General features: G+C 40.1%; 1 protein-coding gene and 1 pseudogene across 1 annotated transcript in view; one reads left to right on the plus strand and one right to left on the minus strand.

The window, feature by feature from the left end:
• LOC110594407 overlaps positions 1–16,229 on the minus strand; it is a 22,961-nt pseudogene extending 6,732 nt beyond the window's left edge.
• Positions 1–25,078, plus strand: part of NSD3 (nuclear receptor binding SET domain protein 3) — a 109,877-nt gene that overhangs the window by 14,483 nt on the left and 70,316 nt on the right. The window contains exon 2 of the mRNA XM_008072363.2: positions 19,350–20,068. Within this exon, the coding sequence (XP_008070554.1) occupies positions 19,394–20,068 (675 nt within the window). The 5' untranslated portion in view covers positions 19,350–19,393. The remainder of the gene's footprint in view (positions 1–19,349; positions 20,069–25,078) is intronic.

Here is a 25,078-nt window from a genome sequence, read left to right on the forward strand (position 1 = left end):
AAAAAAAAAAAAAAAAAATGATAGAGATGGCTCTATAGTACTATCTTTACCTTTACAGTTTGCTTTCTCCCTATATATTTTTGTGAAAATCAACCACAAAATGTAATATGGCTCAGAGATTTTGGTTGCCAGATGTTAAAAATTTTAAATACAGTATTTTAGTAATAAAAAGACCCATAATATATTATTGTGTCATACATAGTAATGGCTTGACAGTCATTGCGTTAACTTAGATCTACCCCTAGAATGAAAGTAAACTCAAGAGCATAGAAAGCAGCAGTGGCTGTGACAAGAAACTGGGAGAAATTATTTTCGTTTTTTTCTGTGTGTGTGGAAGGTGACAGTGACACTCTACCAGCAATTAAAATCGAATGGCTTTTCCTAGCTGTCCTGGGATAAATTAGTTGTAGGTCACATTAGCATATTTGTATCCTTAGATAGGACTGTTATGATGGGGGAAGACTTTTTTTTTTTTTTTGAGTCAGAATTTCAACTGTCACCCGAGCTAGAGTGCAGTGGCAAGCTCATGGCCACCGCACCCTTGACCCACTGGCTCAGGCAATCTTTCCACCTCAGCCTTCCTAATAGCTGAAACCACAAGCAAATGCTACCACTCCTGGCTAATTTTTTGATTTATTGTAGAGATGAGGGTCTCACCAAGTTGCCCAGGCTGGTCTCGAACCCCTAGGTTCAGGCAGTCCTCTTGGCTCCACCTCCCAAAGTGCTGGAATTACAGGGTGAACCACTACCCCCAGCTAAGACTTCTCTTTAAAGTGATATTTATATTTTAGGTATCCCAAATCTTAGATTAATTAATCTAAGAGGATTTTCCTTCTCCCTGTTACATGTTGTTTAGGATGTTCATGAAACTTGTGAAGGCAAAGTGGTGGAAATACCTTCAGAAAAGCCCCTGCTGCTGCTGTAACAAATTGCAAGTGACTTAAAACATTACAGATTTATTCTTATTTCTGAATGTCAGAAGTCCAACATGGGTCTCACCAACTAAAATCAAGATATCAGCAGAGCTGCGTTTCTTCTCCCTGAGGAGGCTCTCCGGGAGATTCTGTTTCCTTGCTTTTTCCAATTTCTACTGGTCACTTGCATTCTTTGACTTATGGTCCCCTACCTACATTTTCAAAGTGAATAGTAACACAGTGTTCTCACATCTCTGACTCTCCCCTTTCCTTTTGACTTATAAGGATCCTTGTGATTACTCTCTCCATTACATGATTGTTTGCTGCTGCCTCTATATATTCATTGAGCACCTAGCTCACTTTCTTTTTCTTTTAGTATGGAGATAGAGTCTTGCTGCGTTGCCTAGGCTTGCCTAGGCTGGTCTCACCTCGGCAAACTCCTGGGCTCTCGTGATCCTCCTCACTGAACTCCTGGGCTCTGGTGATCCTCCTGTCTCGACCTTCCAAAGCACGGGAATTGCAGGCATACGCTACTGTGCCCAGCCTCATTTAGCAACTTTCTTCTTTTGCTTAGTGGGCTAGGGGATAGGGATATGCAGTGAACAAGACATGAAAGTACCCAGCACCTTTGTTAAAGTTGTTTTGTTTTGTGTTTGTTTCCATGATTGAAGAAGGCACTGCTACACCTTGTTTTGGAAATTCAAGACTAATGTAAACTTCAGGTATCTGACACATTGGGCAGTTCTCTGAGCACTAAAGTTACTCAAAGCACCTAAAATATAATATGACATTCTAATATGAATTGATTTTTTGTATTGAGCACACAGGTTTTATATTAGTCTATAAATGATACAGAAAAGGGAAGTCATTTTATTAGAGTTTGAGATTCTTTTTAACGTGTTACGTTCAACCATGATAATGTGACAACTTCTCTTCCTGTTAGTGACTAATACCAAAGACAAAGCTTTGTAGTTTTACTATGCCCACTGGGGGAAATATGAATCATAATATGTTGTCGGTAGTTTATATATGCTTGCAGAATTATTATTTTTAGATTTCATGGTAGAGAGCATTATATTAAATGTGGTTATGTAAATGTTTAATGTCAGTTTGTGACTCTTTTGGATGATATGTTTATACTCCAGCACTTAATAAAATGTTTTCTACTCATTTTATTTTTCTGATGAAAAGATTACTTGGTAAATTTTTTTAAAAGATTACATACTAAACTTTTTAAAAAGTTTAAAAATAATTTGGGCAAATTTTGTTTTGTTGTGTTTTTGTCTCAGTGACCTGACTACCTGCTATCAGTTTGATTTTGTGTTGGACAAATAATCATATCAAAGGTATTTTCTAAGTTTTATTCATGAATCCTTTCTTAGGAAGAAAAAAGCAAATCTGTATACTCTGTTCTAATGCATGCTGTTAACAAATAACCTGTGCCATTTCAGTAACACTGGTTACTTAATGGTATTAGCTAACATTAAGATATTTAAATTGTTAATCCAGTCTTGAGTTCCTTATTGTAATACCCCCCTCTGTTTGGAATTGATAATGTGCCATGCACTGTGGTTGGCGTTTAAGAATCAGAGTTGAACTAGTTCATGTTTTCAGTGTGAACTTCCAGTCTCTCCATGTTCTCTGTCATTTAAGTTGCTTTTATTTCCAAGAATTGTGTGTTGTGCTTTCATTAAATGTTTGTAATTTGGTTTTGCAACATAGCAAGAAAAGCCCTTCTAGAAATTTAGATCTTTTAAAACCCATGATAAGAAGCCAAGAAGAGATTTTTTTTGTTTGTTTGCTTGGGATTTTTTGTTTGTTTGTTTGTTTGAGTCAGAATCTCGCTCTGTTACCCAGACTGAAGTGCACTGGCATGCTCCCGGCCACTGCAGCCTGGACTTACTGGACTCAGGCAGTCCTTCCACCTGAGCCTCCTGAGTAGCTGGGACTACAGGTGTGTGCCACCACGCTCAGCTAATCTTTTATTTATTGTAGAGATGAAGGTCTTGCCAAGTTGCCCAGGCTGATCTCAAATCCCTAGGCTCAGGCACTTCTCTCGCTTCCACCTCCCAAAGTGCTGAGATTACAAACATGAGCCATCGCTCCCAGTCCCAAGAAGAATTCTTAATTGCAAGTCTCTTCCAGGTTTACTGTTAGGTCTTTAGAAGGAGCTCCTCTTCCTCCCACCACAGATTAGAACTTGTTTCCTGAGCCTGGAAATGTCTGAGTTCCTGTGTCCTTCCCTGTGTCCTCTCGTCCAGTTCCTCAACCCTGCATGTTTCCCTTTGTCATCCAGGGCACTTGCTCCTGTCTATCAGTAGGGACTCTTCTTGCCATCTTTTATCTGTAACACCCAGGACTTGACATAATACAGACACTCAGTAGGAAGGAAATGAATAAATGGATCTTACCAAGAGCAGGTTTCTGAGCTGTATCAGCACTTTCCTTCTGTTGCCTTTCTCCAGCAATGCACGATGTGTGATTGCAGGGACTGTCTCTGAATTTTCACATTTGTAACTTCAGTGCTTAGTCAGTGTCTGTCTGGTTAATAGGTGCTCAATAAATACTTGTTTTTATTAGAGAAGCCTGTGTAGGTTGGAGTGGGGACAACCTGTCTGTAACTTTTGGTCTCCTTCCCATTGTAGGAGCTACAGAGTGGGAAGGAAGAGCTGACCTGAACCTGGGCCCAACTTTGTCTCAGCCCATAGAGGGCAGTTAAACAGCAGCTGTAATCCAGAGTTGATATAATGAAGTATTTACTGTCATTTCTTACACCTGTGGTTTGAGATCATGTTCACTTGCACACACGCCCTTCCTTTATGTCAAGATGGCCCTAGGCAGAGTATTCAGTGTTGCGATGACTTGCTGGAGGGAAGCTGTGCCAATAGCAGGGAATGCATGACCTGGCTGCAGAGGCTGTGGGAGGGGAGTCTGGAAAAGCTTTTTGAGTATTCTCCCACCCAATAAGGGCCTTCAGCTTTTTGGGTTTTGTTCTGAGGCATGAAGAGCCATGACTGTTATGAGTGGTTTTGGCTAGGGGCTGTCAGTGTTTTGGAGGGAAGATTGGAGGCAGGAAAGCAGATAGGAAGCTACTGTTCTATCAGATGAGAGTGATGAGGTAGAGCCGGTGAACTAGCAAGAACCAGCGGAGTTGGAAGGAAGGTGGAGGTAGAACCCTACTTTGATGCATTGTGCCTGTCTTCTCCCAGGCTGGGGGTTACCTTTCTATTTGTTTGTGTTGTCTTTTGTCATACAGCTTTTTAAATTAATATTGATTTCATTGGTCATTTCCTTTGTGTTTTATGCCGAGTATTTATATTTACAAATCCTTCTTCACTCTGAATTCATAAAAACCTCCTCTTGTTTTTGCTTTATTTATTTATTTTCTTTTTGAGTTGGAGTCTTACTCTGTCGCCCAGACTGGAGTGCAGTGGCTGCTCCTGGCCACCGCAGCCTCAACCTGCTGGGCTCTGGCGATCCTTCCACCTCAGCCTTCAAGTAGCTGGAACTACAGGCGCGCACTACCGCGCCTGGCTAATTTTTTTATTTATTGTGGAGATGAGGTCTTGCCAAGTTGCCCAGGTGGGTCTCGAACCGGGTGTGGTAGTGCACGCCTGTAGTTCCAGCTACTTGGAAGGCTGAGGTGGAAGGATCACCGGAGCACAGCAGGTCGAGGCTGTGGTGGCTGGGAGCGGCCACTGCGCTCTAGTCTGGGTGACAGAGTGAGGCTCCAACTCAAAAAAAAAAAAAAGCATGCTTTAAAAAAGGGGGCATGTTTCACAACAAAGAAATCTATAAACCCATCCAAAGAATTATGCACATTATTTGTACACATGTTAAATGAGTTTAAAATAAAAAACTTTACCTGTTTAGCTATAGTAATTAAAAGTTAAGGTACTAGAAAGGATAGACAATAAAATAGTCAGATCCTAGACATGGAACCAAGCCTCTGTGGAAATATGGCATGTGAGAGAAGCAACACTGCAGAGTAGGAAGGAAAAAACACAGAAGACACAAAGAATGGAGCTGGGACAACTGCTTGTCCACACAGAAAAAAAAAACGTAGCTTCTCATCAGACAACACACCAAATCCAGGTGGATTAAAAGCCCTAATGTTAAAAGTAGACCTTTAAAACATTTAAGAAAAAGCAAGCCGAGCTCGGTGGCTCAGTCAGTAATCCCGCACCTTTGGGAGACTGAGGTGAGTGGATTGCCTGAGCCTGAGGGTTTGAGACCCGCCTGGGCAACTTGGCGAGACCTCTCTACAATAAACTTGGCGAGACCTCTCTACAATAAATCAAAAATTAGCCGGGCATGGTAGCACGCACCTGTAGTTTCAGCTACTTGGAAGGCTGAGGCGGAAGAATCGCCCGTACCCAGCAGGTCGATGCTGGGGTAGCCGTGAGTGTGCCACTGCACTCCAACCTGGGCAACAGAGTGAGACTCCAACTCAAAAAAGAAAAGAAATGAAAAAAAGTAGGACAAGCTAGGTACAGTGGTGTGGGCCCATAGTCTCAGCTAGTCTGGAGGATGAGTTGGGAGTATCTCTGGAATTTGAGGCCGTAGTGCATTATGATTGTGTCTATGAATAGCCACTGCATTCGAGTCTGGGCAATGTAGTAAGACCTCATCTCTTTAAAAAAAAAAAAGACAAAAATATTTTATCTTGTTTTGATTCTATTGATCAAGCATTGAATTAACATTTTATTTCTCCCCACTTATTGAAAAGAGTGGCCCTTCTTGTGTTTTTGCTGGGTTCGTTAATGACAAAATATCATGTAGCAAATCCTGTTCCAGAAGGGTAACTTCTGTTGATACATCTTGAGTTTATTATGTATAAGTGGAGCAAGACTACTTTGTTTCAGATGAATATTGTGAGTAGTTGTATAAAAAAAAATCACATGATTTCTTTTGTATCTTGGTGGAAAGTGAGTAAAATTACATGAAAATGCAAAGGGAATATATTGTTTCCTGAATTGTTTATTTTTTAAGCCAGCAGATTTTCCAGTTTAACCCAGAAATTAGTCAGCAGCTTAGAGTTCTTTTTAAAAGGCTACCTCGGAAAGTACCTTAAGTCAAGATACCCAGATAAGATTTATTAATATAGAACATTTATTTTACATGCTAAAATACTGTAAGCCTTTTGTGTCATTTGGAGAATTGTTTTATTAAGCATAACTGCTAAAAGTAGTGCAGTTTTCCCCCTAAATCATATCCTTAAACTTACAAAATCAGCCTCAGGCAGAATGGTTAGTAAACCTCTTTATATGATTCAAAGTTTGACCAGCAGTATTTTCAAACCTTGTAATTTTGACATCCTCAAATTTTTATTTAAAAAGCTGCAAGGGAACTAACAATGTGTTAAGTGCCCGTAGAGTTAATACCATTATATAATGGTCTTAAGTCTGAGAAGTCCATTTTTATGCATTACCATGAGAATTTAACAAATTGTTTGAGAGAAAATGACCAGTCAGAAATAATTTGCTTTTGTACTACTGTGGTTAAAACTTTTTTGGTAACTATAACTACCAACTGTAAAACACTTGGATGCCATTAAGAGCAACTTTATTTTGTTTGTGATTAAAATATTTAAAAATTGTCGCCCAACGTGTTTGTTCCTTCAAAGGATAAAATAATTTAAAGACAAATGGATCAACCCCTCTTCCATTTATAATCTTTTTGTATTTCCTTAAAAAAATTTTTCAAGCAGGATTCATTTTGTTTGAAAGGTTGGCATTGAGTTGTATAGTCACTGTACCAAACTTGGTTATTGCTTTTTGTCCATAATGAGGGCTAGATTAGATGCTATCATTCTAGCTGCTTTTAGTGAATAAAAGAGAAACATTGTTGTTCATTTCCTTTTTTTGGTGTGTGGGGGTGCTACAGGGGCGTAATCAAGTTCTTAGAACCTATTGGTTGATTTTTTTTTTCTTTATTTTCCCCATAAGTCCCCACCCACCCCTGCTTTTTTTTTTTTTTTTTTTGGTTCATTGGGCAGGGTGTAAAATGTGATTAGAAAGGACACATGGCTTGCAAATGAAGAATACTGGTTTTTTAAAGCGTGATTTTTGTCACTTTCAAAGGGCAGAAATTGACTTGCTTCTGTTCATACTTCATAGCAGTTTGTTTTTGCTGATTTTTAGAGGTGTGTGCTTGGGCTCTTTAAAAATATTTATCTCCTACTTCCAAGAAAGGATGAGTGGCTTACAGTTTTAAAACAAATATATGAACCGAAAAGAATGGAGTATCTTTTAAAACCCTGAATAGAGGATTTTAGCATCTTCCTATAAGTTAAGCATGTTCTCTCAGATTTTTTCTTTTTCCATTTTTTGAGTTGGATTCCCATTCTGTCACCCAGGCTGGAGTTCAGTGGCCCACTCATGGCCACCATAGCCTCAACTTGCTCAGGTGATCCTTCTGTCTCAGCCTTCTAAGTAGCTGGAACTACAGGCATGTGCTACAGGTTTTTTCTTTTTTCTTTTTTGTTTGAGTTCGAGTCTCACTCTGTCGCCCAGACTGGAGTGCAGTGGTCATTCCCGGCCACCGCAGCTTCGACCTGCTGGGCTCCGGTGATCCTTCCGCCTCAGCCTTCCGAGTAGCCGGAACTACAGGCACGCACTACTACACCCAGCTAATTTTTGATTTATTGTAGAGATGAGATCTTGCCAAGTTGCCCAGGTGGGTCTTGAACCTGCGAACTCAGGCATTCCACTCACCTCAGCCTCCCAAAGCGTGGGATTATAGGCTGAGCCACCGAGCCTGGCTAGGTTTTTTCTATTTTACTATGATTGATTACATTTACAGGCTCTGGTTTCACTCTAGCAAACCCATGCACTGAAGATAATGGACCATATTTTTTAAAGACTAACTGTCCCCCCATTTTCTTCATAGTGTAGATTGGGCGGGGGAATAGTAAAAAAAGAATTTCCCTTGATGCTGTCATCCAAAGATCTTCCTATTCTATCATTAAGTGTGAGTCATATTCTGAAGAAGTTTTTTTCTTTTTCTTTTTTTTTTGCAGTTGAGAGTCTCACTCTGTGGCTCAAGCTGGAGTGCAGTGGTAGAGTCATGGCTCACCACAGCTTCAATCTTCTGGACTCAAATGATCCTCACCTCAGCTTCCCAGAGTAGCTGGGACTAGAGGCGCACACCACCACACTGGCTAATCTTTTGTAGAGATGAAGTCTCCCTGTGCAGGTAGGCTGGTCTCGAGTTCATGGGCTCAAGCAATCCTCCTGTCTCGGCTCCCCCAAGTGCTGAGATTACAGGTGTGAGCCACCATGCCAGCCTAAAGAAGATATTTGGAGGGATTGGTTGTAGTGATATGTATATGTATATATTAAATTGATTTCAAATACAGCATCAAATTTAGGATCACTGAAACAGTAAGTGATCAGTTAGAAATCAGTATATGTGCTGGGCATGGTGGCTCATGCCTGTAATCTCAGCACTTTGGGAGGCAGAGGTAAGAGGATTGCCTGAGCCCACAGGTTTCAGACCAGCCTGGGCAACATGGCAACACCTCTTCTCTACAGTAAATCAAAAATATTAGATGTGTATGGTAGCATGCGCCTTTGGTTCCAGCTACTTGGAAGGCTGTAGTGGAAGAATCACCTCAGCGCCTGGGCCCAGCAAGTCAGGGCTGCAGTGGCTGTGAGTGTGCCACTGCATTCCAACCTAAGCAACAGAGTGAGACTCCAAGTCAAAAAAGAGAAAAAAGCCTGTAATCCCGTGCCTTGGGAGGCTGAGGTGAGTGAATTTCCTGAGCCTGCGGGTTCGAGACCCACCAGGGCAACTTGACGAGATCCCATATCAATAGTGAATCAAAAAATTAGCCAGGCGTGGTAGCATGCGCCTGTAGTTCCAGCTACTTGGAAGGTTGAGGCAGAAGGATCACCGGAGCCCAGCAGGTCGAGACTGCGGTGGCTGGGAGCGGCCACTGCACTCCAGTCTGGGCGACGGAGTGAGACATTAACTCAAAAAAAAAAAAAAAAGAAATCTATATATGAATATATATGGTAGTTTTCTCTCTATGCTCCAAATAATCCATACTTGTTTGCTTTTATGTACTGCATTTCAATTTTTAAATTTTAAAACATAATGACCCTCTAATTTTTTTACACTATCTCTAAATTTTTAAAAATATTCTCGCTGCAGATATTGCCAAACAGTTAAAAAAAAAAAAAAGCCAGGTTTTTAAGAACCAGCATGGCTGATTCATTACTGTATACTGTCTGCATGCATGCCCTTCCCATTGCTGTGGAAACGTATTCAGACTGTGGGCTTATCATAAATGTTGAATAATGTTCCTTGCAACAATTCACTTAAAGAAACATCTGGATCCCTTGTTTATACTGGGGTAAAGGAAGGCCACCCTCTTCCTCTGTGTTGTGGAAATCATTATATGTTGCTATTTTTCTCTAGCTGTAAAAATTAAAATGTATCAAGTACACGTTGTTTTGTACTATGATTGATTACATTTACTGGAATAGCTCTGGAAAATAAAGATTGATGTTCATGCTGATTCAATTAACTGTGACTATGACAATTGTATTTCGAGAACTTTCACGTTTTAGATTTGAGACCCACAGCATTAATAACAACAAGGTTTTAAATAGATGTGTTTGTGTAAGAGTATACACACACACACACACACACACATACACTCTTATATACATATATATATGTTGGTGTATATATATATATGCACAGGTATTTACAATCTTTTTGGGGGGGGTCTTTGGTTGAGTTAACACTCTCCTTGGAACTTCATTTGACTTCATGCCAGTCTCTTGGGGCTCTCACCTTGCTGGAAAGTTTAGCCCAGAAATACAAGGAATTTCAGTGGTATCTGAGTAAGCAATTGTCACTGTTTGCCAAGGATATTACCTGAGGAGATCAGAACTGCCTTTTTTTTTTTTTTTTTGCGTTGGAGTCTCACTCTGCTGCCCAGACTGGAGTGCAGTGGCTGCTCCCGGCCACCGCAGCCTCGACCTGCTGGGCTCTGGCGATCCTTCCGCCTCAGTTTTCCAAGTAGTCAGAATTACAGGCATGCGCTACCACGCTCAGCTGATTTTTTGATTTATTGTAGAGATGAGGTCTCGCTGCCTGGCGGGTCTCGAACCCACGGGCTCAGGCAATCTACTCACCTCAGCTTCCCAAAGGCGCGGGATTACAGGCTGAGCCACCGAGCCCGGCTCAGAACTGCTTTTATATTCTCTCACTATCTCTGTGCAAAGACTCTCAATAACTCTTTTTCTTTTCCCCCCACTCTGTCACTCAGGCTGGAGTGCAGTTGCATACTCACAGCTACCACAGCCTCTACCTGCTGGGCTCAGGTGATCCTTCCACTTCAGCCTTGCAAGTAGCTGGAACCACAGGCGTGCGCCACCATGCTTGGCTAATTTTTTGATTTACTGCAGGCAGTCCTCACCTGTGCCTCCCAAAGTGCTGGGATTATAGGCATGAGCCACCGCTCCCAGCCCTCAACTGTTTAAAGCATGTTTATATATTTGTATGTAATAACTCCCCTAAGTTTACACAATTCAGTTGAAAGATTCATTGTAGCCTTTCTTGTAACCCTTGAGTTGGGTTCTAAGAGCATATATATGAATAGAATTACTTTCTGCTCTTAAGAAAACTCACCTAAACAGATTGTTTCATGATTAATTCTAAGAGGCATGCATAGGAACACAGAGGAAAGTTAGACTAACTTAGAGTTTAAGTGATTACTTCTCGGAAATGACCTTTTTTACTCCAAAGATGATAAAGATTCAAGCAAAAAAAAAGTAAAAGGACAGATTATGAATAGGAGATAATATTAGTAAAGGCACAGAAGAATGAAATCATAGTGTGCACAGTAATCTAGTGACTTGAGGTTGAACAGGTAGGTAGAGACCTTACTCAGAGGGCCATATGTATTCTGTCAGTCAAGGTGTTTGGGCTTTTTCTGAGCATTGGGAATCCACCAAAACATTTTAATCAGGAAAGCAATGGAGTTAGACTTACAGATTATCCTAAGAGTGTACTTGTGAGGTAGTTGTATCTGAAAACAAAAATAGGCAATTCATATGGCACCTTAGAGTCACTTCTGACTCCAAAATGCTTAAGTAATGATAACATAATTTTGAAGTACAATAAAATATAAAGTTTTCTCTTATTGAGAAGAGACAGGGATTTAAACATAGAAAAAATGCATACACACACACACACACACACACACATAGCACAATGTGTAATTCTATAAGGTGGAATCCAGCAATATGTTCTACCAAAGAGAGTTGTTCATCTGAATCACATAATGTGATTCCTTTTTTTTTAACTGTACCTGTGATTTGGCTTAAGCATTCTGTAAATTTTCCTACTATCATGAATAAGTTGGTAAATAAATAAGAATCCTAAAGATTTAGTTGACAGTTCTCAACTTTTTTTTTGCTTTAAAGCTGTCTATGGACAGCTTCAACAAAATGTCTTCATTGGTTGATTTTTTATTTTTTTTTGAGTTGGAATCTCACTCTGTCACCCAACTGGAGTGCAGTGGCTGCTCCCGGCCACTGCAGCCTCGACCTGCTGGGCTCCGGCTATCCTTCCACCTCAGCCTTCCAAGTAGCTGGAACTACAGGCACGCTCTACCACACCTGGCTAATTTTTTGATTTATTATACAGATGAGGTCTCGCCAAGTTGCCCAGGTGGGTCTCGAACCCGTGGACTCAGGCAATTCACTCACCTCAGCGTCCCAAAGCACAGGATTACAGGCTGAGCCACCGAGGCCGCTGGTTGATCTTTTTTTATAGACCTGAAAACATTGTTTAGAGGGTGAATTGTTTAGAAATTGTCTTTTGTGGTGAGTTCATGTATTTGAAAGTACAGATTAGACTGGATGGAAGACTAGTAAGATTATTTAGTCTCCTACCAAAGTGTTACTTTTGGGGAGTGGCAGTAGAGAATTGTGAGGTATTTTTTCATTTTTGCTGCTGTTGCTGTTATTTGCTTGCCATATTTAGAGACTATGGGAAATAAGCTTTCTTGTTAAGAGCGATGCTGTGGAACAGAGTGTGTTTGAATCCTTCATTTACTGGTTGTGTGATTGTAGACAAGTTATTAAATCATGCTGACCTTGAATTTTTATTTGTAAAGTGGAGATAGTAATAGTATTTCATGAAAGGGGAGCTCTGAAGAGTAAAATAATGCAACACATGTAAAACCCTTCGGATAGTATTGACACATAGTGTTAGCCATTAATATTACTATTTTAATAATAAAATATTAAACACACTGTCTTTATCAAGGATTTATTAAGGAGAAACGTGTGAATTTTTGCTGGCCTATACTGAGTGGTTTTAAAAGCAGTGTGTGAAAAACACCTTGCTTCCACATCCTGCCTGTCATGGCCTAATCACCTCCTTGCCTGGCATTGTTCTTTCTCTTCAGATGTCTGCTGTAATTGTAGTGGTGACACAATTTAATTCTTAATCACTTATTTCACATTGTTTACTACTGTTTGATGAGTCTTGCTCATAAGATCCTATATTTGTCTTACTAAAGAGATTGAAAATGCCTTTAGGTCAGAGATCACGTTTTTCACTAGTTCTGTGTGCCCAGTGTTGCACTGCATGATAATAACAGCCAACAGGTATTGAGCTCTAACTCTATTGCTAGGTACTGTCTTAGTGCTGTTTGTGAGTTAACTTTTTTTTTTGAGACAGGGTCTCTGTCATCAAGGTTCACTGCAGCCTTGACATCCTGGATTTAAGCAATCCTTCACCTCATTCTCTCCCAAGTATCTGAGGCTACAGGCATGTGTCACCATGCCCAGCTAATATTTTTTGTTTGTATTTTCATTTTTGTACAGAGGGGATCTCACTATGTTGCCAGGCTAGTCTAGAACTCCTGGGCTCAAGCGATCCTCCTGCCTTAGCCTCCCAAACTGCTGGATTGCAGGCATGAGCCACCGTGCCTGGCCTTGGATTTAACTCTTAATTTTTACAACAGCCCTGTACAGAGTAGACAATTACAAGTATCCACAGATTCTGGATAAAAAAACCAAGGTTTAGGGATACTGAGTAAGTTGCCTAAAGTCACACAGCGAACAAGCCTTGAAGTATGACTTTGAACTTAGCAGTTTTCTTCTGAACCTCTACTCTCAACTGCAGTGCTCAGTAAAGAGCCTCCTAATTCAGTAAAATCAAAATCATTGTTTTAGCTGGTATGTCTGCTGCTTTTGGAGACTGGCTGCCAGACTCCACAGCACATAAAAATCACTATGTAAAGAAATTTAGTTGGAGTCCTAGAATATCTTTCCTTTAAATTACCAAAACTGCTTTCTGAGCTGTACTATTGTATTATTTGGAGGCATAATATGAAAAAGCATGGCCCTCTTGGTGTAGAAAATATAGCAATGTGAACCCTTTGACTTGGTTGTCCAAAATATGGTACCAACATTTAACAGATTGTCTTACCACTTGAAGTGCCTGTAGTTTTTAATTTTCAGTACTTCTTCCTAACCCTAGCCAAATTATTTGTTTTTATTTTTTCCAACTTTTTACTTTAAGAAAAAAATTTTTTTTTAGTCAGTGTCTCATTCTGTCACCCAGGCTCTGGGCTCAAGGCAGTCCTTCCACCTCAACCTTCCAAGTAGCTGGAACTACAGACATGCACCACCACACCTGGCTAATTTTTCTTTATTTATTGTAGAGATGAGGTCTCACCAAGTTGCCTAGGCTGGTCTCAAACCTGTGGGCTCAAGTAATCCTCTCATCTTGGCCTCCCAAAGTGCTGGGATTAATGACATGAGCCAACCACTCCTGGCCTTTTTCTTTATTTATTGTAGAGATGAGATCTTGCCATGCTGCCCAGACTGGTCTCAAAACTCTGGGCACACACCACCATCCTCTTGCTTTGGCCTCCCAAAGTGCTGGGATTACAGGCTTGAGCCACTGTGCCTGGCACTTTAAAAAATTTTAAAACATTTAGAAAAGCTATAAAAATATTATAGTCACTTTGGGAGGCTGAAGCAAGAGGATTGCCTGAGCCCACAGGTTCGAGACGAGCCTAGGCAACATGGTGAGACCTCATCTCTAAAGTAAATCAAAAAAACTAGCCAAGCATGGTGGTGCGTGCCTGTGGTTCCAGCTACTTGGAAGGCTGAGGCAGAAGGATCGCTGGAGCTCAGCAAGTCGATGCAGTGGTGGTTGTGAGCGTGTCACTGCACTCTAGCCTGGACGATGGAGTGAGACTCCCTACTCAAAAAAAAAAAGAAAGAAAGAAAAGAGTATTACAGTCAGCATCTAGATTAGTCGGTTGAATTTTTGCCTCATTTGCTTTACTCTAAGCATATGTACTTTTTATTTTTATTTTTTAATTTTTTTTTTTTTTTTGAGTTGGAGTCTCACTGTCTCCCAGGCTGGAATACAGTGACACACTCATTGGCACCGCAGCCTTGACATGCTTGGTTCAGGTGATCCTTCCACCTCAGCCTTTCAAGTAGCTGGAACTACAGGCATGCACTACTATGCCCAGGCTCTGGCTTGGGTGACTCAGAGATGATTTCATTTATTTAATTATTTGTTTGTTTGTTTTGGGTGGGAAAGACTGGGGGAAAGGTACATTTAAGTAGAATAAAAAATAAGAGTTTATCATTAGACATTTTAAGATGAGAGGAGCTGTCAGACAGGCATTGGGATTATGGGCATGGGGCGTACTGAAAAAAAGAGGGAAGTTCGGATAGTTTGCAGGAGGTAAGGAACTGCCATGTAAAGAGCACAGTGAAGTACTGGAGTCAGAAGGTGAGAGTGTTACCACTTAATTCAACTTCTATTGGCTGTGTGACTAAGGGCAGATAACTTAATCTTTTTTTTTTTTTTTTTGAGTTGGAGTCCTGTTCCCGGCCACTACAGCCTCGACCTGCTGAGCTCCGGCGATCCTTCGCCTCAGCCTTCCAAGTAGCTGGAACTACAGGCGCATGCTACCACGCCCAGCTAATTTTTTTTTTTTTTTGATTTATTGTAGAGATGAGTTCTCACCAAGTTGCCCAGGTGGGTCTCGAACCCGCGGGCTCAGGCAATCCACTCACCTCAGCCCCCCAAAGCGCAGGATTATAGGCTGAGCCACCGAGCCCAGCTAACTTAATCTTTTTGAGTTCCATTCTTTCTCATTTGTCAAATGGGAATAATAATTTGCTTCAAAGGATTAAACAATGTATATTGTGGTCACAGGTTGTAGCTATCTGGCTCAGTGGATGCTTAGAAAAATCCATTCATGCACATACAGTTTGAGTTGGTAGGAAAAAGTCAAGTTATAGAAAACCTTGAAAGACGTGAAAGGGATTTGGCATAATCTGAAGCTTTAGAGTTTCTTAGAATGGGAATAGATTTGGTTTCAGGAAGTGTCATCTAACTGCTGTGCAGAAAGAAGTTAGAGGCAAGAACTATTTATAATTCAGGATAGGGTGCTGAGGACCTGGTCTGGGAAGAAAATCAAAGATTTGCTCAATGACTGGTTTATGGTATAACATGGTAACCCCAGGGGCTTCTCCCTGGAAGTGGGGCAGAAAGAAGGCAGATATGGGGAAAAGAGGCAATGTCTGGACACTTACCGCACATATGGCTTGACAGAGGGGGAAAAGTCAATCACCTTGAGATGTGGGAAGCTAGAAAAATGCTGGAAGCAGGGACAGATCTAGTGTAGTCCCAAAGAGAAGCTGAATTAGGGAAAGGACAGTGCATTTAGTTTTGAATGAATAACTTTTAAGTTTATAGTGTAGTTTTTAGGTCATTGGTTATTCTGTGACAGTGGGATATTGTGAAAAAGAACCCAGGATTGATTCTTTCTCAGGCTTCATCACTAACTAACTAGTGGTCTTGGGAAAGTCAGTATCTCAAGTGTTCAAGGTAGTTATCTAACCCAAGAAGCTACCGTGCCTGCCCTGTTAGCCTTTCAAGTCTGTTTGAGGATCAAATAAGAATGCATATGACTACACTCTGCTTGTGAGCTCTTATATAATTGTATGATGGTAATGCTATTTCTTTTCTTAGTTCAAACTAAAATGAAATATTTTGAGTTAGATGAGAAAAAAGGGGAAAAATATCAAACTTCTTAAAGGATTTGGAATTAAATCAAAAGCATCTGAAACCTCAGTCTCTGAATACAAATGCTTGAAAACCCTGTAGACTATAATTTGGGAGACTAATCTGGAACTGATCTTGTATATGAGAGTTACAAGAACCAAAAACACAGCTTGCATTTTGTTAGATGTCAGTATTTAACTTGCCTTCAAGTTGGAAGTATGAATGAGAACTTTTGAATTCTACCCGCATAGTTGCCCTATGTGTGTTAAAAGAATTTTAAAACATTTCCTTCTTATGTTTGCTGCTGTGAGCTATACATTTTTGCCAAGGTCAAATTAGGGTAATGTTTCAGTTCTTAAACCAAATAGGAAGAAATTATTTCTAAAATTTATTAAGTATTATCAGTAAGTATGGTATGCTGGTTGGGAGCAGACTACCTGGAACCAGACTGCTTGGGTTGCATCCTAGCTCTGTCAATTAAATTACCAGTCATATGCAGGTAAATAAGTTATTTAACTTCTCTGTGCCTCTAAATCCCCATCTGTAATGAGAGATAATATCTACCTGAAGATTGTTGGTAGGATTAAATGTGGTACTGTATGTAAAGCACTTAGAATGGTGCCTGACACATATGAAATGCTGTATGAGTATTAATGGCAGTTATTAGAATAGTTGTTATTTTGGCAGTGTTCAAAGAATAAAGTACATGAGCAAACGAAAAGTCGAGACCAGGTGCAATGGCTTGCACCTCTAATCCCAGCATTTTGGGACACCAAGGCAGGAGGGTTGCTTGAGGCCAGGAATTCAAGACTAGCCTGGGCAACATAGTGAGACTCCATCTCTTTAAAAAAAACCTGAGAGGCTGAGGCGGGAGGATCATTTGAGTGTAAGAGTTCAAGACCAGCCTGGGCAACATAGTGAGACCTTGTCTCTACAAAAAAATTTTAAAATTAGCTCAGCACGGTGGTGCACATCAGTAGTCCCAGCTACTTGGGAGGCAGAAGATCACTTGAGCCCAGGAGTTAGAGGCTGTGGTGACCCGTGATCATGCCACTGCACTCCAGCCTTGGGGACAGAGTGAAACCCCGACTGAGACCCCCAACTCAAAAAGAGAGAGAAAGTGAGAGAGAGAGAGAGGAAGAAAGGAAGAGAAAAGAAAATAATACTTGGAGCTGATAGCTGAGGAAGACAAGTGGTATAGTTGTTAAAAATTATGGGCTTTGGAGTCAGACGTGCTTAGATACAAATTCTAATTCTGCCCTTTGCCCTGTGGTCTAAACAAGCTACCAAGCCCTGCTGAAGCTCATATTTTGTTTTGTTTTTTTAAACCGTGGACCAGAAATCACAAGTACATGTCTTGTGAGTTGTTGTGACAATTAAATGAGATAATGTATCAAGTGCTTGACCTGGAGAAGACACCAAGGAAATTAGAGTACTCTCTACCTACTTGCCCCCATGTAAAGCAATACAGGCAGTTTAATTTCTTGTGTGCTGTATTATTCATTTGTTTGCAATTTTAGAACTGCTAAAATTATCTCCATTTATTAATAGCAAAACAAACAGCAGCTGTATGATAGGATACACCTTGAAAAGTGTATCCCTGGCTTTTGTTTCCCCCTTCCCTTTCCTGTTTTGGGTTTCTTGCTTTATTATTATGGTAAGTCCTACTTGAACAAGATGGCAGACATTAATTAGTCTACTGTTAATAATTATAATAATGGATCAATAGTAGTATTAGTAGGAATGAACTCGTATAGCCTGAGAATCTTTCACAGTATGCTAGTAAATCAGTTTGTCAGAGTTGATACAGTAATGAAAACCTGTTTGTCTTCCCTACTTTAGAGCTTTCTAGAAGAAATGTTTATGGGATTATCAAAATATGTAGGCTGTTCATTAATCCTGTCTTGAAATGAGTTATCAAACCTTATGACAAGGCAGGGTAGTCTTTGTAGCACTTATAAGAGATGCTTATCTCTATTATAACATTAATACATAATGTGGACACCTTTAGACACCTTCTAGAGGAGGTACCATAATTGAAAGGGTATAATGCAATGATTATAACACAAAGATCCAATCAATATTATAACAGCTGGGATGTGGTCTTAAAATACTCATGCTCTAGACCCCACCCCAGATTTATTGAATCAGAATCTTCAGGACCCTGACATGTGCATTTTATGAGTACCCCAGATGCTTCTGCTTAATAATGCACTTGTTAAAAACAACTAGATATTGGCAAGCATGTAGAGAATCTGGCATCCTCAGACACTATTGGTAAGAGTATAAATTGATATAGTACAGCCTATAGAACAAGCAGTATCTATCAAAATTTCAAATCTGTCTTATAGAAATACACATATGTACAAAAATATAGTTGCAAGAATAGACCTATTTTTATTATCAAACAATTGTTAGCAACTAGTTGATTATTAGTATACAAATGGTTAAGTACCTTATGGTAGATACTACATTTGTTTACTATGCAACCATTTAAAGAATGAATATGTATGAAAATTACCTAAACATGCTGATGTAGAAATATATCCAGGATATGTTCAGTTAAATAAGTAAATCAAAGAATAAGCTTTATTTTTAATATTTTGTATGTAACTATGCAGAAAAAGATATAGAAGAATACCCACCAAAGTTTACAGTAGTTGTCTATGGCACAGAAGAATGAGAATGATGAGAAACAGGCCTTTTTGTCTGTGTCCACTCTGTTGCCCAGACTGGCGTGCAGTGGCACAATCATGGCCTACCGCAGCATCAACCTCCTGGGCTCAGGTGATCCTTCTGCCTCAACTTTCCAAGTATCTGGGACTACAAGCATGTGCCACGGCTAATTTTTTTTTTTTTTTTTGGTAGAGATGCTATGTTGCTCAGGCTAGACCTTTTTACTTTTGTATTTAAAATGTTTACAGTACAATTTTATTATTTTTGTAATACCAAAAAGAATCACTGGACAAAACATGAATTATTTCAAAGGAAGCTCTTATGGAAACTAATTTGTATGTGTCAGATACTGCTTATTTAGCAAACACCAGTTTTAACCTGAGATTTGTAATCTGTAACTTAGAAACAGAAAGGAATGTCAAAACTATTTTGCCTTTTGACAAAGAGGATAAAATTTTGTTGCCCCATTTGTTGTGAAAGTAATTAGGAGTTTAGAACAGGAAAGCATTTAAGATAAGTATTTGTCCTGTGTCAGAATTACATTGGCTGTCTGTTTTGTAAGTTCTTAATGTTTGTGCATATCTGGATATAAAAATTGGGTTCAAAACATTTTAGTTTAATCCTTTTTCAATTGATTAGCCTCTAGCCTATGAGGATATTAAAACCTTTTAATCTCCTCTTTTATAATCTTAGGCCCGATGAGAGAAAGGGAAAGTTAAGGATGCTGGAGCAGAACAATGGATTTCTCTTTCTCTTTCATGCAAGGGATCATGGGAAACACAATTCAGCAACCACCTCAACTCATTGACTCCGCCAACATTCGTCAGGAGGATGCCTTTGATAACAACAGTGACATTGCTGAAGATGGTGGCCAGACACCATATGAAGCTACCTTGCAGCAAGGCTTTCAGTATCCACCTACAACAGAAGATCTTCCTCCACTCACAAATGGCTATCCACCATCAATCAGCATGTATGAAACTCAAACCAAATACCAGTCATATAATCAGTATCCCAATGGATCAGCCAATGGCTTTGGTGCAGTTAGAAACTTTAGCCCCACTGACTATTACCATTCAGAAATTCCTAACCCAAGGCCACATGAAATTCTGGAAAAACCTTCCCCTCCACAGCCACCACCTCCTCCTTCGGTACCACAAACTGTGATTCCAAAGAAGACTGGCTCACCTGAAATTAAACTAAAAATAACCAAAACTATCCAGAATGGCAGGGAATTGTTTGAGTCGTCCCTTTGTGGAGACCTTTTAAATGAAGTACAGGCAAGTGAGCACACAAAGTCAAAGCATGAAAGCAGAAAAGAAAAGAGGAAAAAAAGCAACAAGCATGACTCATCTAGATCTGAAGAGCGCAAGTCACACAAAATCCCCAAATTAGAACCAGAGGAACAAAATGTAAGTTGAAACATCTTTTTGAAAAATTTTGTAATCTCTCACATTTGCTGGAAGTTCAAGAGATCTTGTTCAGTTTTTCTCTCTTCAAATATGAATATTTCTGGTAGCTTTTTCTTCTAATCATTAGCAAGGTGCTTGGAATAGTATAACAGGTGCTAAGCAAATATTTGTTGAATAAGTGAATGGGCATCATTAAACTGAAAGAATATTTTAAAAACTTGGTACTAAAAATCTTGCTTCTTATGTTTCTTTGTCCTAATAGCCTTGATTATTTTTATTTGCTTATAGTAAACTCTGTTTTCGAAGAGGAATGGCAAAGAGAAGATGGTTAACTATATTGGGATTCAAAAAATTATTATTTAAGACCTACTTAAATAACATTCATTGCTAATATATTTGCTACAAAATAACCTGAATTAATAGAACTCTGTTTATTAAAATCAGAATTAATATTCATATATATTGACTAAAACTTTATTTTATTTATTTATTTATTTATTTTTTGAGTTGAAGTCTCACTCAGTCGCCCAGACTGGAGTGCAGTGACCGCTCCCGGCCACCGCAGCCTCAACCTGCTGGGCTCCGGCAATCCTTCTGCCTCAGCCTTCCAAGTAGCTGGAACTACTGGCATGCGCTACCATGCCCGGCTAACTTTTTTGTTTTATTGTAGAGATGAGGTCTTGCCAAGTTGCCCAGGCGGGTCTCGAACCCGCAGGCTCAGGCAATTCACTCACCTTGGCCTCCCAAAGCACGGGATTACAGGCTGAACCACCGAACCTGGCCGGGGTGGAGTTTTTATAAAAAAATCTTCCTTCATCGGGAACTTAAGATGCATGCTGCTGAAGTTTTTAGTATCTGAGGTTTCGGTGTAACAAATACTATGATGCTAGCAATAATATAAAAAGTATGTAACAAATCAATTCTAGTTTTAGTGAGGTGTTCTAATATGAATTGCATGTTTTCTGGACATTGCTTTGGGAAGAAATTAGTATATATTTTTTTGTGACAGTTATCTGCTTTTATAAGTGCTATGCCCGAAAAATTAATGTGTTATGTTATCAAATAAATGTTTACTTCTTACCAACTCATCTTTTCCTTGGTAACTGGTTCTGTTACTTCATACAACTCAAATGTGGTATTTTTTAGGAGTAATGGTCACAGTGGTTCTAGATTCTCACAAGTCCCAGTGTGACATTCCAACACGTATTCTCATTTTTCTATACTTTGGTTATATAATTAATAAATATTGATTGAAAAATATTCCTACCATATGCTGTAGGAACTGTTCTAAAAATTGAAGGTATGGCAATGAATGAAAAGTAAAGATGCCTACTCTCAGGTTACTTATATTCTAGTGAGGTGAACAAGAAAATACATATAGATATATATACATGTGTACATAAGTTCAGATAGTGTTAAATGCTGTGAAGAAAATAAAACTGGGTAGGTAATGAGATAAGAGAGTAAACAGGGACGTTAACTATTCTGGTGTATTAGTTTTACACCTGTAAAATGAAGGGTTTGGAACTGAATGATTTCTGAAATGCCTTTTAATTTCTTATGTCATTTATGAAATTCTCCCCATGGAACCTAGCTCACATAGTGTTTTACTTGACTATTTATAGAGTAAATGAGTAAATGGAAGGAGAGAAATTCACTTTCTGCACTCCAGATACATTCACTGTAGCATTTCTTACCTAGACCTGCAATGAAAAGATTTGTGATGCACTATGGCCCTTGGGAATCACACGGGGTATTTGCAAGCTTAGGAAATAGGTGCCATAGAAATTGCTCTTCATTCTGACTATAGACCTTTAAAGCTAGAGTTCCCAGCCAAAGAGACCAGCCTAAGTAACATGGTGAGACCTTGTCTTTACAATAAATCATAAAATTAACTGGGCACGGTGGCACACATCTGTAGTCCCAGCTACTTTGAAGGGTAAGGTAGAAGGGTCGCCTCAGTCCAGCAGGTCAAGGGGCCGTGGCCCTGATGTACCACTGGATTCCAGCCTGGACGACAGAGTGAGACTTTGACTTAAAACAAATAAAAATAAAAAAATAAAGCTAGAGTTCCCAAGGTTCTTGGTTGTCATTAGCATCATGCTTTTGCTATGCTAAGAGATGTGAGCAAATTAATCTGTTTTGTAGCCTTATATGTTTTAAAATTAGATTTCCTTAACTTGAACAACATAACATCTATGCCTTTCCTTCAGGATAGTTGTGGGGTTTTGTTTTTGTTTGGTTTTTTGAGTCAGAGGTTCACTCTGTCTCCCAGGTTGAAGTGCCGTAGCACACTTAGGGCCACCGCAGCCTCGACCTGCTGGACTCAGGCGATCCTTCTGCCTTGGCCTTCCAAGTAGCTGGAGCTACAGGTGCATGGTACCACACCCGGCTTATATTTTGATTTATTGTAGAGACGAGGTCTCACCAAATTGCCCAGGCTGGTCTTAAACCCCTGAGCTCAGGCAGTCCTTTGCCTCAGCCTTCCAAAGTGCTGGGATTACAGACATGAGCCACCATGCCTGGCCTAGGACAGTTGTTTTAAATGTTTTTGTTTTTTTTTTTTTTTGAGTTGGAGTCTCACTCTGTTGCCCAGACTGGAGTGCAGTGGCCGCTTCCTGCCACTGCAGCCTCGACCTGCTGGGCTCCGGTGATCCTTCTGCCTCAGCCTTCCAAGTAGCTGGAATTACAGGCATGCGCTACCATGCCCGGCTGATTTTTTGATTTATTGCAGAGATGAGGTCTCGCTGCCCAGGCGGGTCTCGAACCCACAGGCTCAGGCAATCCACTCACCTCAGCCTCCCAAAGGCGCAGGATTACAGGCAGAGCCACCGAGCCCGGCGTTTTAAATGTTTTAATACCCTTGTTCCTCCCTGTTGTCCCTGGGGTCCCAGTGTTTAGCAGTGTTGAGGGCTCCGAAGTAAAAGTGAAGCCAAAAGAAGTCTGACTCCACTGGACAGCTTCCTACCCCCATGCCTCAGAAAACCATAATGAAAACTGTATTGCTGGAGAAAAAGTCTAAAATAATTCTCTTCAAGCAGGACTTGCTTTTATATTAACTTTTTCTTTTCTTTATCTTTTTTGAGTTGGGTTTTCACTCTGTCGTCTACGCTAGAGTACAGTGGCATGATCTCAGCTTACCGCAGCCTCGATCTGCTGGGCTCAGGCAATCCTTCCACCTCAGCCTCTTGAGTAGCTGGGACTACAGGCACTCACCACCATGCCTCACTCATTTTTTGATTTTTCTGTAGAGAGGAGATCTCACTGTGTTACCTAGACTGGTATTGAACATCTGGGCTCAAGTGGTCCTCCCACCGTGTCTGTTGGGATTATAGGCATGAACCACTGTGTTCTGCCCCGGGTTCTTTTTTGAGCAAACAAAATTTCTTCTGAAATAATACACTTTAAGATTTCCCCTGATACTTTTTAAAAAAATACTTGATCTGAAAGTATTTCCTCCCAATTTTGAACTGTTTGACCTTCTAAAGAGTGGCTGTTATTTGGAACAACCTAAGTATGTCTTCTCAACAATGAAAATGTGGCCCAGCATCTAGACTGCAGGAGACCTGAGCTCACTACTGAAATAGTATATTTTTAAAATATGCTTTAGCTCCTTTTCCTTCCCCCCTTCCCCCCCCCCAATTAGAAACATATGGAAATGTTTCTGCTTGTCTTCCTCCTTGGCAGGTGTAATGCCTCAGGCATGTGAGTTCAGGTCCTATTCAGCATTCATTAGTCTTCCATCAGCACTTCAGAGGACTTATCAGCTAAGGCCTAGTCTCATTAACTCTTAGCTTGCCTTTCCACTTAGAAAAAGCCAAGTGGCTGGATCAGTCCTATTAACACTAAGTTAACACTTAACCATGAGCTTGGTTTTCTATTCTCAAAGTATTAGGTCTTAAAATTCCTAGAAGCTGTTCACTTTTTGGGGAGGATTGGAGTCTCACTTGGTCGCCCAGGCTGGAATGCAGTGGCACACTCACGGCCACCCCAGTTTCGACCTGCTGGACTCCAGTGATCCTTCTGCCTTAGCCTTTCAAGTAGCCGGAATTACAGGCACATGCTACCATGTCTGGCTATTCTTTATTTATTGTAGAGACAGTTCTCGCGAAGTTGCCAGGGCTGGTATCGAACCTGTGGGCTCAGGCAGTTCACTCGCCTTGGCCTCCCAAAATACTGGAATTACAGGCATGAGCCACTGCACCTGGCCCTGCATATTACTAATCTTAATGAATCTCTTGGGTTTTAATAAAAGTACTAGACCACAATTTTTAAAGGAATATTTGGGATAATGTAATTTATTTTAGTCACTCTCTTAACATAATTTTTCTCCTGTTTGAGAAACTATGATTCTTTCCTAGAAAATGGGTCTTTTCATGTCAAATCAATTAAAAATGTAAAAAAGTGGTATATACCCATAAAACTATAGGTTTAAAATGAAGATGCATTGAACATTAAGGAGAACTAACAGTCACATTTTCTCAGATGCATTCCCTTCCTAACAAAGCAATAGAATTATTACCAAAAAACGATGTCTTCTGTCTCTACTTAATGTTTTAAATTTGTCTCTATTCTTTGAACAACTGAAGGGAAATGGATTTTATATCTAGAACTACTTTATGTGTCGGCATTTTCTGCGTCTTTTTTGGCCATTAATTTAACATTAAACAAACAGAAACATAAACATCCACTTAAAAAGTAAGTGCTATGAGACTGGGCGCGGTGGCTCACACCTATAATTCCAGCATTTTGGGATGTCATGGTGAGAGAGGATTGCCTGAGCCACGGGTTCAAGACCAGCCTGGGCGACTTGGCAAGACCTCATCCCTACTATAAATCAAAAAATTAGCTGGGCGTGGTGGTACATGCCTATAGTTCCAGCTACTTGGAAGGGTGAGGCAGAAGGATCACCTGAGCCCAGCAGGTCAAGGCTGCGCTGGCCATGAGCATGCCACTGCACACCAGCCTAGGCAACAGAGTGAAACTCTGACTCAAAAAAAAAAAAAAAAG

The sequence above is a fragment of the Carlito syrichta genome, unplaced genomic scaffold (genome assembly GCF_000164805.1).
Source record: "Carlito syrichta isolate Samal-C Ts95f unplaced genomic scaffold, Tarsius_syrichta-2.0.1 Scaffold315142, whole genome shotgun sequence".
Classification (NCBI taxonomy): Eukaryota; Metazoa; Chordata; class Mammalia; order Primates; family Tarsiidae; genus Carlito; species Carlito syrichta.